This window comes from Zosterops lateralis (genome assembly GCF_965231275.1).
Source record: "Zosterops lateralis genome assembly, chromosome: 7".
Taxonomy (NCBI): domain Eukaryota; kingdom Metazoa; phylum Chordata; class Aves; order Passeriformes; family Zosteropidae; genus Zosterops; species Zosterops lateralis.
In genome coordinates this window covers 11,480,520-11,494,415 of record NC_139767.1, presented here as the reverse complement: position 1 = coordinate 11,494,415, position 13,896 = coordinate 11,480,520, and the positions used below count along the sequence as shown (strand labels likewise).

At 37.3% G+C, this 13,896-nt stretch overlaps 1 protein-coding gene across 1 annotated transcript in view; it reads right to left on the bottom strand.

The window, feature by feature from the left end:
- AOX1 (aldehyde oxidase 1) overlaps nt 1-13,896 on the bottom strand; it is a 38,048-nt gene that overhangs the window by 14,328 nt on the left and 9,824 nt on the right. The window contains exons 11-22 of the mRNA XM_083865739.1: nt 13,272-13,423; nt 12,943-13,036; nt 12,136-12,245; nt 11,150-11,334; nt 9,821-9,983; nt 8,508-8,600; nt 6,389-6,558; nt 4,999-5,125; nt 4,597-4,719; nt 3,361-3,457; nt 2,298-2,422; nt 778-911 (exon numbers count right to left, since the gene is read on the bottom strand). Of these exons, the coding sequence (XP_083721865.1) occupies nt 778-911; nt 2,298-2,422; nt 3,361-3,457; nt 4,597-4,719; nt 4,999-5,125; nt 6,389-6,558; nt 8,508-8,600; nt 9,821-9,983; nt 11,150-11,334; nt 12,136-12,245; nt 12,943-13,036; nt 13,272-13,423 (1,573 nt within the window). The remainder of the gene's footprint in view (nt 1-777; nt 912-2,297; nt 2,423-3,360; nt 3,458-4,596; nt 4,720-4,998; nt 5,126-6,388; nt 6,559-8,507; nt 8,601-9,820; nt 9,984-11,149; nt 11,335-12,135; nt 12,246-12,942; nt 13,037-13,271; nt 13,424-13,896) is intronic.

The window sequence follows — 13,896 nt, the reverse complement described above, 5'->3', positions numbered from 1 at the left end:
ATATTATTTTTAGCATGATCTGTTAATAAAAAAACACAGATAACGTGGCCAAAATAATCAAGAGCAAATTTTATACCAGTGACAGTAGAAGAAACATAAACCTATTGAGCTAACCCCTCAGATGATGAGATCATTTTAGCTGACAGGTTGTACCCTGACGTGAATTCTGCAGCAAATCAGTTATGCTTATAAAGGAGTTTAGTGTCCCCTGACAGCTAATTGTCAATATTCTCCTGCCAAATGTGGAAGATGGGGGATGGAGCTCTATGTGTTAATGTTCTTAAACTAATCCAAGCAGTATTAGAAAAAGCATAATATGTCATAGATTCAAGCTAATTTTAACTGAAAGATGTTGAGGACTGAGCTAGAACTACTTTTTCTTAAAAGCAGTTCCAGTTATGAACTCGTCCTTCTGCATTCTGCTGTGTCAGTGAAGTTCATAACTGGAGGGTTAATGTCATATTTTAATGTGTGTACAAAGTCTCAGTAGTTAGGGATTGGTCCTTTTGAGTGTTTCTAGCTTATACTAATACCAGCTTCTTACAGCCCATTAATTTAGTTGAGGCTAGAGCTGCTTAACATAAATAGTCCAACAAAACAAAACAAAACAAAACTAAGAAATGCACCAAACAGTCTTGCAAAATGTGAAGTCAGATTTTATGACTTTTTGACTAGCACCTTTGGAAAAGGAGAAAGCAACTTAGCCAAAATGGAAAACCTGTTTGCTTCAGTTTTTTTTTTTTTTTTGCTATCCCAACAGACATATACTGCACTTACTTGTTTGCTGCCACTGCAGCAACTGATGCCAGTAAGCCAGTTCTCAGGATTTTCCCACCAAAAGCTCCACCAACTCGTTTAACATGGCACATGATCCTGTTGGCTGGAACACCTAAACTTGCAGCTACCATCTCCTGTAAAACAAGTTTTAATATTTTATGCCAACTCAACCTAACCCCAGAAGGTAGGTTCTGAAAGCTTCCATAGATGTTTCTATTCTTCTATCAGATGAATATAACTTTTCCTTTATCCTAGGTTAAAAAGCAGAGAAAGAATAACAACAAACTCTCAACAGTGCTCATATTTCAAATCTTTATCATGCAGACTGTGAAAAGGCCACTGGGCAATGTGAAGAATAACATCCTTGAATTACATTATCTAGACAGTAAGAAGCTCCAGGTATAATAAAAATGGGTTAGTATACAGTTTCTATTATTTTTATTACTAAGACAATACCTTTTAATTTTATTTAAAATAAAACTATTTGTTTCTTAATAACGTAAGGTCTTGCTAGTATCAGAAATGTTTTTGCTTGAAATAATTTTCTCAAACACAAAGTTTTTCATACTATTGGCAATATAATAATAATGGAAATTATAAAAGGAGCTGAACTGGGCTTTGAATACAAGATGCCAGAGTTGAGCCTGAAATGCCATCAATTTCATGCACTATGGCCATTGCTGTGCAGGCCACAGGCTATGGCAGCTCTGTTTTGTCCTCTACCATCATGACAATGTTTAGAGGGCTAGAACACCTCTACTATGAGGACTGAGAGACTTGGAGCTGTTCAGCCAGGAGGAGGCAGCTCCAGGGAGAGTTTACTGTGGCCTTTCAAATTATAAAGGATGTTTACAAGAAACAGAGCAAGACTTTTTAGCAGTGCTTGTTTTGACAGGATAAAGGACTATGGTTTTAAACTAAAAGAGGGCAGGTTTAGATTGGACAAGAGAAAGAAATTTTTTACAATGAGGGTGGTGAGGCATGGGAACAGGTTGCTCAGGCAACTTGTGGACACCCCATCACTGGAAGTGTTCAAGGACATATTGGATGGGACTTTGAGAAATTTGATGCAGAGAAGACAACACTGTCCATGGCAGGGCTGTTGAATTAAATAGTCTAAAGGTTCCTTGAGACTCAAACTAATTTATGATTATGAGACTGCTGCTTGGAGTAGCAGTCTCACCTACAGCTGTTAGACTTGATCAAATCCTCAGTAGGTTCTGACTGTAGGGAACTGGTTGCTCCTCACTCCAGTGGAAAACTAACAGAGATGGAGGAGCCTCAGCACCTCAGTAGTTGGGTACGAAGTACTTTATTCAAAGGGAAAGGAGAGACTTATCCTGACAGTGCAGTGCTCAGTGTTTATCAGAATACAACAGTACTACAAAGTAGCTGTTATTGGACAATCCAGATGAGCAATTTCATGTTTCTATGGCTTCTGTTCCTACTGATTTGTAAACCAAACTTTAAAAGCTCAATTTCAAAGTCCAAACACTTTCTCTGTGAATGTTCGGCATTACCTGAACAATTGCTGGATGCTGTGTTGACACATACAAATCCATTTCTTTATCCTCTCCTTTTGGAACAGCAAGCATACTCTGAGTCTCCATGTAAAAGTGTTTCTGTCCCCCAAGGCAAACCTCCCCTGATGCAATGAGAAAAAACACAAGTGTTACTGAGGGAAAAGGACAGAAGAAATGAACCAGAGAAGAACTCACAGCCCACCATCATGTAAATTATGGCAATTGGTGTCAAATGCTCTGATAGTTCTTGTATGAAAGAGCAACATCTAAAATAAAAACACAAATTAAAATCCTTGTAAGATTAAATAGGTCTTATTCCAGTAGCATTACCAGAACTGGATTAAGAGCAGAGCACAATTGCCCAGAAGTGGTAACAACAATAAATAAAGCATAGATAAGATAAACAAGGCATGCATGTGCTGGACCAGGTCAAGAAGAGGGCCACCAAGATCACCGGGGGGCTGAACCACAGGATGTAAGAGAAGAGGTTGAGAGAACTGGATTTATTCATCCATAAGAAGAAAAGGTTCAAGAAGAGATCTCACTGCTATCTACAACTACCTAATGGAAGGGTGTAGACAAGAGCAAGCCAAGCTGTTCTCAGAGATGACCAATAGACGGGTAAGAGGCAATGAATGCAAGAAATTCCAGACAGATATAAGAAAAAACAAATTCAGTACAGAAGTGATGAAACACTGGAACAGGTGCCTACAGATGTTGCATAATCTCCATATTTGGAGATATTAAAAACATGACTGGACATAGCCCTTAAGAACCTGCTCTAACCAGACCTGCTTTAAGTAGGAGATTGGACTAAAAGATTCCCTTACAACCTAATGATTATGTAACTTTTTTGAAGAACAGGTGATGCAGAAAGCTTGAATGTAGTAGTAGTACAACAATATGCTAGGTTTAGTCATATTGTCTTCCAAATGCCCAAGACTTTTCTCAGGCCTAATGACTACATGGAAAAAAGGTAGAATTGGGACTTGAAGAGCAGACAGCCAAACCCAAATACTGACAACCAAAAATTTCTCATCAAATGTATTCTACAGTTTACCTTCAATTATATTATCAACAGTCTCAAATGCCTCATCAACATTTCCATGTTCTAATTTTCTTTTTGGCTCAAAGAATGAGTTGTGTTTTATAGCTTCCTGCAATGGAGAAAAAGAGAAATAGGGGGTTTAAAATATTTCTAAGATTCCCAGCTTGTTGCAGCATTTTAGTATCAGGACCAACACCACTGTCTTCAGAGATTGGAACTACCAGCTACCAAAGTCAGTGAAGAACTGTATTTCATTACTTTATTGTCATTGTCGAGTTTGTTTATTCATTACCAGCAATTCCTTCCTGATACATCTTATTTAACTGATGACACAAGTTTCTGAAGAAAATGCATTCAGTTTATTCAACCTGCTCTTCCCTGTCATACATCGAGGAAGACCAAGACACCACAGAGTAAGAATGCAACTGCATCACCCAAAGAGTGATGCCAATAAAGAGGGGAAGAAATCACAGGAACTAAGTAAAGGTGGAATCTATTTATAAATCAGTATTTGCTTTATTTCTAGTAAGATTTCATTGGAGTTTCAATTCTAATGAAATCTTAACAAAATTTGTCTGTCTTTATCTATTTTTCTATCAGAAAGACTGTTCCATTAGACCATACACACTTTATTAAAACAAGTTGTAAAGTGACTACCAGAGCTAATGCTGATTCCCTGCAAGTGAATTTGTTCCTTACTTCTACTTTCTTTAATCCAGGATAAGTACACATGTGACTCCCACATCACACTTCTAAAATGTTGTACATTCCTAACACCTTTCCTTCATATTGCCTCAAAAATTCCTACATCTCCAGCCTAGCTTTCAAGCTAGACAACAGATAAAAATGCTAGAGATAATCAGGAGCTGACTGTCAGCCACTCTACACATGCTGACTGACCAGCTGGTAGCTACCAAAAAATTAGAAACCAGCATGTTCATTGCCTTTTCCTCACTGGGAACATTAGGAGCATTCTAATTTTTTTTTTTTTTCATTCTAATGTTTATTACTGTAAAACTTGTGAAATTTTCGTATTTTTGAGACTCTTGCCTATCAGGCAACAGTGATCAAGATTAGACAAAAGGTTAAAAAATTATTTATAGGGAGATACTCAGACTGGTTAACTGGATGTTCAAATTCATCTTGTTTCCTTAAAAATCATATTTAAAAAGCAACTAAAGAGTGTGAACTGCTGCTTCCATTAATTAAACAGGTAAAACAATAAAAAGGCAGAAGAATTATTAGTACCTCAATTGTTAAAATTACTGGTTCCAGCATTTCATACTCTATCTTCACTTTTGCAGCTGCTTGTTTGGCATGAACATCTGAATCTGCGACCACAGCACAGACAATCTGACCCACACAAATCACCTGTAAAATACACAGCACGTAACAGCACAGTGGATTCAAACAATTCCCATATGTGCTATTGATATTCTTATTTTACCTAACCACCGCTTATGTTTTCTGTTCAGAAGTTTTCTTTGACTTGGACTTTTGTATTTTTACATCATCCATGAAGCTAACAAATTATAAAAAAACCACCATAAGTACAGAATCGAGGAAAACATAGTACTCAGAAATGGATAGTGGCTGGAAAAAAACCAGTTAAAATTGAGAAAATCAGTTGCAAAAAGACTGTAGTTATACCTCATTTCTTGCAAATATAATCTCCGGATCATCATAAAAATAAAACTCATTTGCAGCTGGCACATCACGAGCTGTTATGACATCAAACACACCCGCTCCTTTTAGGGCCTCTGAGGTATCTATGGATCTGATTGGGATATGGGAAGAGAGAAGTGTAATTCATTAATTTTACAAACTGTTCACAGAAGAAGGGAACACAATACAGAGGTATATTTCTTGTACTACCAAGATCTTCTCATAGGCTCACACACATTTTTTCTTTTTGTCTCAGGCATGTGGAGAAGTGCACCTACAAGACAATTTAAGATTATAATCGGCTTAATTTTTAGGAGATATTTTAAATACAACAGGGAAATCATTGGCCCATTAGATTCCCTAAACTGCACTGATTTAATAAAAATCACAGCACAATTATGATGTTACAACTGCAAATTTTTAAGACCTCAGCCTACACACATATTGCAAGATACAAATACTCATCTTCAGATAGAGGATTCATGTAGAGACATATAAAAGAAATGACATGACCAGTATAAATGGAGAAGGAATGGAATTGTCTAGGTGTAGAAGGAACAGAAGGAACAGCAGAAGGTCTATAAGAACAGTATGTTTTGATAGCATCTAGCTCAGCAGGTCATCACATCCCAGCACATGTACAGGCATCTTCTCTGGACAGATCAGGAGACAAAGTAGACTGAATAGATCCTATTGACTCTCAGAGATGGGGGTGATGTCACCTCTGTGATGGGACCAAAAAGAGGGCTGCCAAACCCAGCACTGACCTAAGAATAAGCCAGGAAATATGACAAGGACTCTGTAGCTAGAAGCCCCAGTCCTATCTGTCAGGACAATTAATCCTGACTAGATCATTTGAACATGTCTTGGGGCCTAAATGTTGAACAAACTGCTGGAATAGGTGTTTCTTGGCAGCATAAAAGCATATGTGAAAACAGTTTTCTTACACCCTTTTCCACCCTTCTCTCCTATAAGCCACATAGGAGCTTTGCCACCTTATTGCTGCAATGTTGCCACACTATTTCCTACATTTTGAACAATTTTCTTCTTTCATCATAGAGTTGAGGTTTCAAAGCAGTATTAGTAAAACTGAATCTCGAAGTCTGCTTGCACTGCACAGCTGAACACTTTGTGGAGGTATCTAGGCTAGCTCTGGGCTGGTTTATGGACCAGAAACAGTTCACCCTTACTAGTACAGTAAAATACGGTTAAATCCTAACAAACCCTTCTACTAGTGCAATAATACTGCTTCCAGCATGGATTTGCCTGCAGGTATCAGGCACACTGTTCTGTACGTAAGTAACTCCTTAGTCTCTAAAAATCTCAGGCAGCAATTCATGATAACACTTTCTTCAGGTCCACTTTAAACACTTACACAATCTTAGCGTGAGCTCTGGAACTAGTGACAGCGGCCAGGAAGAGCTCCCCATCTACAGCAGGAAGGTCATCAATGTAGACTGCTTCACCAGTGGCATGCTTTATCCCAGACTGGTGCATAATGGGCCGTCCCACAGGGTCCTGGGGAGACTGCCTTGGCTCTACCTCCTGTACAGGCAGAAACACACACCCAGCACCCCCAGGTAAGAAAAGCACAGTCCTGTTGCTCTTACAGTAATCAGAAAATCAGATGAATGAACAACTGCTCATGCTATCATCTTCTGGTTCAACATTGAAAGAGATGTGGCTGCAGGAGATGACAGCTGCTCCTGGAGATTTCTTTCTCCTCTTCTCTTAAGGACCCTTCCGAGAGTGCCACACAGGTTTGTTTACTTGGATTTTTTTCCTTAATTATTTAAAGTGATAAGCCCAGCACTTTTTCAGAAGGATATTTTCCTTCCTTACTGAATGGTGTCATGAAGCTTTGATAATTTTCTGAATTATTCTCACAAGGTTCTGCTCTGAATGTTATGAATGTCAGGTGGTGTGTTGTGAGCTATTTGCAATGATTTCTAGGATTTGTCTTACTCACTGAAAGAGTGCAACTGATCAGTGTAAGTCACTGAGAAAATATTGCCTAAATATTTTCTTCCCAATTATTTTCTTGCACCTGTGCATGAATTTAGTGTCTTATTAATCTTACTTTGCTAACTTTTTTTGAAAATTAACTCAGTGTTTCCAGTTGAATCTGATGTTGCCAATTTCCAGAATACCTTTCCAATTTTTGTGTCAGTATTCATGCAAACATTTTCCTTTTCTACATTTATAATTAATTGCTTACAACTTAAAATGTTTTTACTTCTAAAGCTTCCAGCACACAAGTGTTCAGGCTAAACACTTCTACTTCCTGTACTTTCTGGCACACTGGGCACACTGTCTGCTATTGGCACAAGGTCAAGAACAAACACTCCTCACTTGACTGTCTAAAGTTCCTGAAATGGATGTCTCAGGCAAACCACTTCAACATTTCCACAACAGAATGACAAGGTATTTGGATTTCAGGATAAGTATTCTTTTTTAATCTTAATTTTAAAAGCTTATTAATGTCCAAATTAAGGAGTGCAGACAAAAATTATGGCCTTACAAAATCTAAATAGAAATTTAAAGCGGAAAACCTGAGATTTTCTGGGTTTCTAAATTTCTGTTGTTCAGTGCCAATTGATCTGAGTAACAAATTGTTTAGATTTCTGATCTTCAGTCGCTTTATTACAGATGGGAAATAAATCGGGGAAAAGTCACAGAGAAATACCCCCCTTAATCCTGGCTCCTCTTATTGCCTGTTGTCTTTTTTTTCCTTTTGCTTCTTAATAAGAATAATAGTAACTCTGAAGGAACCATAAGATAACAATTTGAATAAAATATTTAAAGCTAAAGTATTTTTCTAGAGAATATCCAAAAAATGAAAACAAACCCAAATATTTGCCTATGTTTTATTTGAATTTTTCTTTGGGTTTTCAAAAGCTGGTATGTTGTGTACCAAAATACCAAAAATCCTTGCGGGTGTTTCCACCATGAACATTTACATCGTGACCTCAGAAAATACCAAACGTGTTCTTTGCTGCTCTCTACTGTTGATTTAGGACAACCTGCTCACGATTAACTTGAGCACACAACCATCACACACCATCTTAATTCCTAAATCTACAGTAAGACCTAAGAGCTCCCTGAGGTCTTGAGATAGCAACACTATAGCAATGCTACAGTATATATATACTATACCTGGGCTTTTCAATCTTTTTTTTTCTCATTTCTTCTCATTTCTTCCTAACTGGGTTGCACAATGCAATAGACCAATTTTAAGCAGTCTGACAATGGAGTTTGCTTAGCATATTTATCTTCAAAGATCTGTCTAGAAGAAGTGAGTATACCCCAGAATCTATTTTTACAAACAAGGATTCTCCAAATGAGATACAGTTAAAATCAACCTCTAAAAGCCTCTTTGTTCCAGTCCTTTGGAAAAATATGTGCCTGACCTTTGGACCAAGGCTCATGCTTGAACTGTTATTTTTTACCTGGTCTTATGAAGCATAAAACAACGTCAGAATGAAATCACTTGCCTGGTATATTTGGATACTCTGGGGCATTCTGGTTTTGAAATCTTGTAGGACACTCCTATATTCCATAGGTATGCCAGGATAATGGCAAGGATCCTGAAAAGGAAGTGAATTACTAGTAAAACTCACTTTTTGAACATTACAATTAAAAAAGCCAACAACTAAAATCAAGCACAAAATCTTTATCCAGGAAATACTTGCCAGGTTCAAACTAGAAAGGCTCTAAAACAACAATCTGAAAACAATGTAGAGGTATTAGATGTTACTAAATAATATTTCAAAATATATTGGGTTCAACATATATGCTTTTTAAAGTAAGCAACATCAAGTAGGGACAGGCAGAGGAGCTTTGTTTTGAGGTCTGATCAAAACTGGCTCAGAATCACTCCTGGTAATAAACCATTACTTAGTAATGGCAATTTAGAGGAAAGAGCTCAAGGTAACAGAAGAAAAACATGTAAGTGATATTTTTCTCTATAACAACATATTTAAGACCAAAAAAAAAAGTAAATTACACCTAGAAAGTCTTGGCAAGTGAAATTTCAGTGCCCTCATCTCTCAGTCAACAGTTCATACAAAGAAAGAACGTTGGTTTAGTATCTACAGGTTTTTTTTCTAAAGTCTTTATTTCAACTCTTTGTGTTTTCAACTGTAGACAGAGTAAGATCTCTTGCATATTTTCTTTGGGTCTGAGAGCTTGCTACTGATTGTCGTATTAATACTGCTCAAATGTCTTTTAGAGACTAATGTCCAAGGTAAAGATATCTGAGCATCTAAAAGTTAAATGGGCATCTCTCCATCAGTCTCTTTGGGAGTTAAACACTTAGGTTATTGTGTAGCTCCAAACACCACAGACTATGGTTTAGCACACTGAACAAATTGCAAGCAGTAATATATAGCAAGACTATCACTTTTATTTTCTTGCCCAAGAGCAGACATGGAGAAAGCTTGGTTTGCTCAGCCTGGAGACTCAAGGGAGAGCTCACTGAAGTCTTCAACATCCTCATGAGGGAAAGTGGAGAGGCAGGTATTCACCTCTTCACTCTGCTGACCAGGGATAGGACTGGAGGAAATGGCATGAAGCCAGGAGGGGAGATTTTTCACCCACAAAGTGCTTGAGCACTGGAACAGGCTCCCCAGAACAGTGGTCACAGCCCCCTAGCCTGAGTTCAAAAAGCATTTAGACAACATTCTCAGGCACATGGTGGGATTTTTGTGGTGTCCTGTGCAGGGCCAGGAGTGGGACTCAATGGTCCTGATGGGTCTCTTGTAACTCAGTATATTCCATGATTTTATGATTCTATGCACTAATTTACCATTGTCTTCAATGACTCTGATACTTCCAGGAAAAATCTGTAGAAGAAACTGACCATCAAAGTTTTCTTATAGTCTACATTTTCATCATCAGCTGAGCCTGGAAGAGCAATTTCTTTAAGAACTAGTCTGCATGCTTCATCCAACATTTGTTCATTCCAGTGTCTGTTAGGAAGAATAATAGATATAATCAGACTAAGACTAATAAGAAATAAATACAGATTGCAGTAATATATACGTACTATTGACCACAGACATCATCTTACTCACAATGAAGCCAAAATATTGATTCTCATAATGTTTGCAATTTTTAAAATGGTGTAGATCAATGTTGTTTACAGAGCTCAGCTCCCATAAGTAAACAGAAATAAGTGCTATGCCAGCATTTTTAAATAAACAAATACATAATTAAACAAACCCTATTACAACTTTAAAGCTGCTTAAGCAGTCTTACAGATTCTCACCATATTGCAGATACTATCCTATATTTGAAGAAAAGTAGATATAGATGCAAAATGTAGATATTTTCAAGGGCTCTAATTAGCTGTTACATCTCCTGAAAGCACTGTCTTCTTCAAGTATCTCAACATGGTTAATTCCCACAGATATCAAAATATTAGTGTCTTGGACTTAATTTAATAATAAAAAAATATAAAAATTAAAAAATTTAATAATCAAAAAAGCAACAAAAATAATGAGCACTTCAACTAATGAAACAGTTGCATATTAAATGGCAAACCAGGCCAGTGGGGCTTCATTTAATGTTCTTTTTATGCTGCTTGAATTAGTAATTTTTTTCCTCCAAAACTTGGAAAAGTGCTGCAAACTGGGAGGGAAAGTCAGACTAATTCTAGACACTATTGGGACCTTGTAGATGAAGAGATATTGAAAAGATGAAGAGACATTGAAAAGATGAAGACTTGACTTTTGCTTCTAACTTATTGGGCACATCTCAAGTTCTCAAACTTTGTATCTTTTAGAGACAAGCTGAAGGACACTGATGAGAGCATTATCAAATGTATGGGACACAGAGTAATTTACCCATACTTGGGTTTAGGTGCACAACTGACTGATGCATACCTCATCCACCTATCTCACAGCTCATCTGTCTTATCTCTCTGCATAACTGACACTGGAGTTGCACTTCATGTGCAAACTCCAAAATGTAACAATCCTGAAAAGTCATCATTAAGGCTTGATCATTCACTTGAACGAACAAGGCATCCGTCAGGCAAACGGAATCTTTCTGTACTTTCACGTCCCAAGGAACATTAACCCAAGCTTTCAAAGTCCATTTGTTCAGAGACACAGACATGACAGAGAAATTTTACCTCCCAATTAGTGTCCAACAGGTTTGTTTTGCACAGACTGTTGTTGAGACAGCACCTCCATAGAAAATGCTTAGATCCTTTATAACGTCTGTACCTTCTTCAAAAAGGACTCTCATCCCAGCATTGGTTATTGGAAGAGCATTTTCCCGCCTTGGTGCTTGTCGAAATGCAGAGACATACTCCCTCTGGGCAAGATCAAACAGAAGTACAGACATCTAAGTATCTAAAAGTACAACTTGTTATTGCACTATGTGAAGCAAGAGAACAAAAAACGAAGAGCACAAATTCAACTTCCTGAACATTCAAGATCATGCACTTTCTTCTCTTGACCAGCTTTGATTTTCTAGCAGCTCACACCCAGTCCTCCATCACCTACACAGTTCAGATGACCTAGATTTTTCATGGTAGATAACTGGAAGTCAGGGATCTTGTGGAGTTGTATTTATAACAAGACCACAAGTTTAGAGGCTTCAAGGTATTGCCACACTTCAGTATTCAATCTCATATCCACTCTTGCAAACCCAGTATTTGTTAAAGACTATTACTCAGTTCAGCAACATTTATGGAACCATCACACACATCCAATCTTATCCTATTTTTAAGAAAAATCCTCAGGAGATGACAATGCTTTACCTATTTGATGCCAGCCATACCACAGATGAGCAGCCTGCTTGGATGAGCACAACAGCAACTTGTCCAAGATCCTTTTCCATGGGAGATCTAGACAATTGCTACTGCCCTCATCATTTCAGGGCAAACTTTTATCTGAATGTTACTGTTTATATAGCATTGCCAACTACCTGCTGAGTTGTGTTTTTTGGCTGAAACTGGGAGACAGTATGGCACTGAAATGAGTAAATGTAAGGAATTCAGAAAGCGGGCAGTAACAGTGCCAGTTTAAACAGACCAATTATGGTCCCTCCTGCTCTTTATTTCATAAGTCTTTAACTCTGCATAAAACAAATCTAAACAAACTAATAACTTACCTTCCTAGAATAGGGAATATGGATAGAGACTAAGATCTCTTCTGGTGTAATGGTATTGTTACCAACTCCATCTGCAAAAATATCACTCAGAGGAATCTGTCGCTTTTGTCCTAAAAAAAAAAAAAAAAAAAAAAAAAAAAAATCAAATAAAAATCCCAAATCCAGAAAATTCCATACAATTGTGCAATTAACACATATCAAGAAATACCTGATATGTTCCTGAATAAATAACCACTGCAGAGCTTACATAAAAATTATCAGTGATATGTTCTATAAATTCAATTGGTTGCTCTGTCTTCCATAACATCATAATACCAAATTCCTAAAAAAGTACCCAGAAATCAATCCCCATTCTGTAATCCTCCCTTCTGATACTGCCCTGATGATCCCACCCTCACTCCTGTCAACCTATTCCAAATCTCTGCAGCTGCTGTCATAACTACTTTACATTCTAAAGCATAAAAAATGAGGAAATAAACTGAGTGGTAAAGAACTGCTGTAAAAGTAAAAAATTATTAAGAGAGTGTTTCATTTTTGGGTTTATTTCTTCTTTTCTTGTTTGCTTTTTCCCTGAGATTCTAAACATTTCCAGGATTCCAGAAACAAATAATGTTATTGCTTCTTCCTTTCTCTTTTAGATATTTTATTCTAAAACTGACCATACTTGTTGTTCTATGATATATATTATGAAAGTTAAATTTTTCAGAAGGGAATATGACAAAATTCTGCAAGAAACTTATATCTCTAAGAGCCCTTTGAACACTTAAAACCTCATTTATACTACAGAGACAGGCTATCTCCTCCTACCTCTTGAAGCCAGATTGAGCATGCAGTTGCTGGCTGCCAGAACAGGATTCAAGTCTGAGGTTGTTTTTCTACTTATGATGTTTCCACCAAATGACTTGAAAAAAGAAAGTAGTTTATGTTACCTTTCTCTATAATTGACTATTATTGTGTTAAGTGACAATATGACGTGCAAACTATATGTACAGTTATACATATTAAAAGCTACAAAAAGAGGTATTGATAGAAAATTCATGACAAAATCAAAAATGCAAGTTGTACATGTGGTCAGGACCAATTTCACATTTGTTACGATGTTTTCAAACTGTAATTGCAAGTAATTCCCAACATACAGCAACATTTCTTATCTGCTCTCCACCCAGAGTTCTCAATTGTTGCAAGACAGCACAGAAAACCCTCGTCTTCTCTTCAGGGAACTCAGCAATTGCATTTGTCAAGGTGTCTTTCACTAGAGAGAGGCTGCAGGCAGCTCCCAGAGTTAATCCTGTAACCAAAAGATTATGAAAGTGTAACGTGTGCATTGCTTTATTGCCTGGGTTTTAAAGTGTGTTCAGACTGTAGAGTTAGGACAGCTCATGTGGGCTAAGGAAGATAAAAAGAGAGGGGCCTTTTCATTTTAAAGGAACTGCAATCTTTCATTTCAGGAGACTGAGGGTAAAATCCCTAGAAATGATGAAATTAAACTAACACCTCACCTCTTCTCCTTAAAGGAAAATCCCTTCTCTGCTTTCCAGCTGCACATCCCAAATACTTCCCTTGCACTTGTTTTGACTGAGTAAACATGTAGGAGACATTTCACACAAAGGTGAGTCAGCTTCAAAATGCTTTCAACAGACTCTTCCTATTTTTAAGCATGATTTTCATCCCAATTTGATCTTGCTTTGTATATGTACATTCTAGTTATTCTTCTAAGGTGAGGGTAGTTAGCCTGGGCAGCAAAACCCCAAATACTCCTAA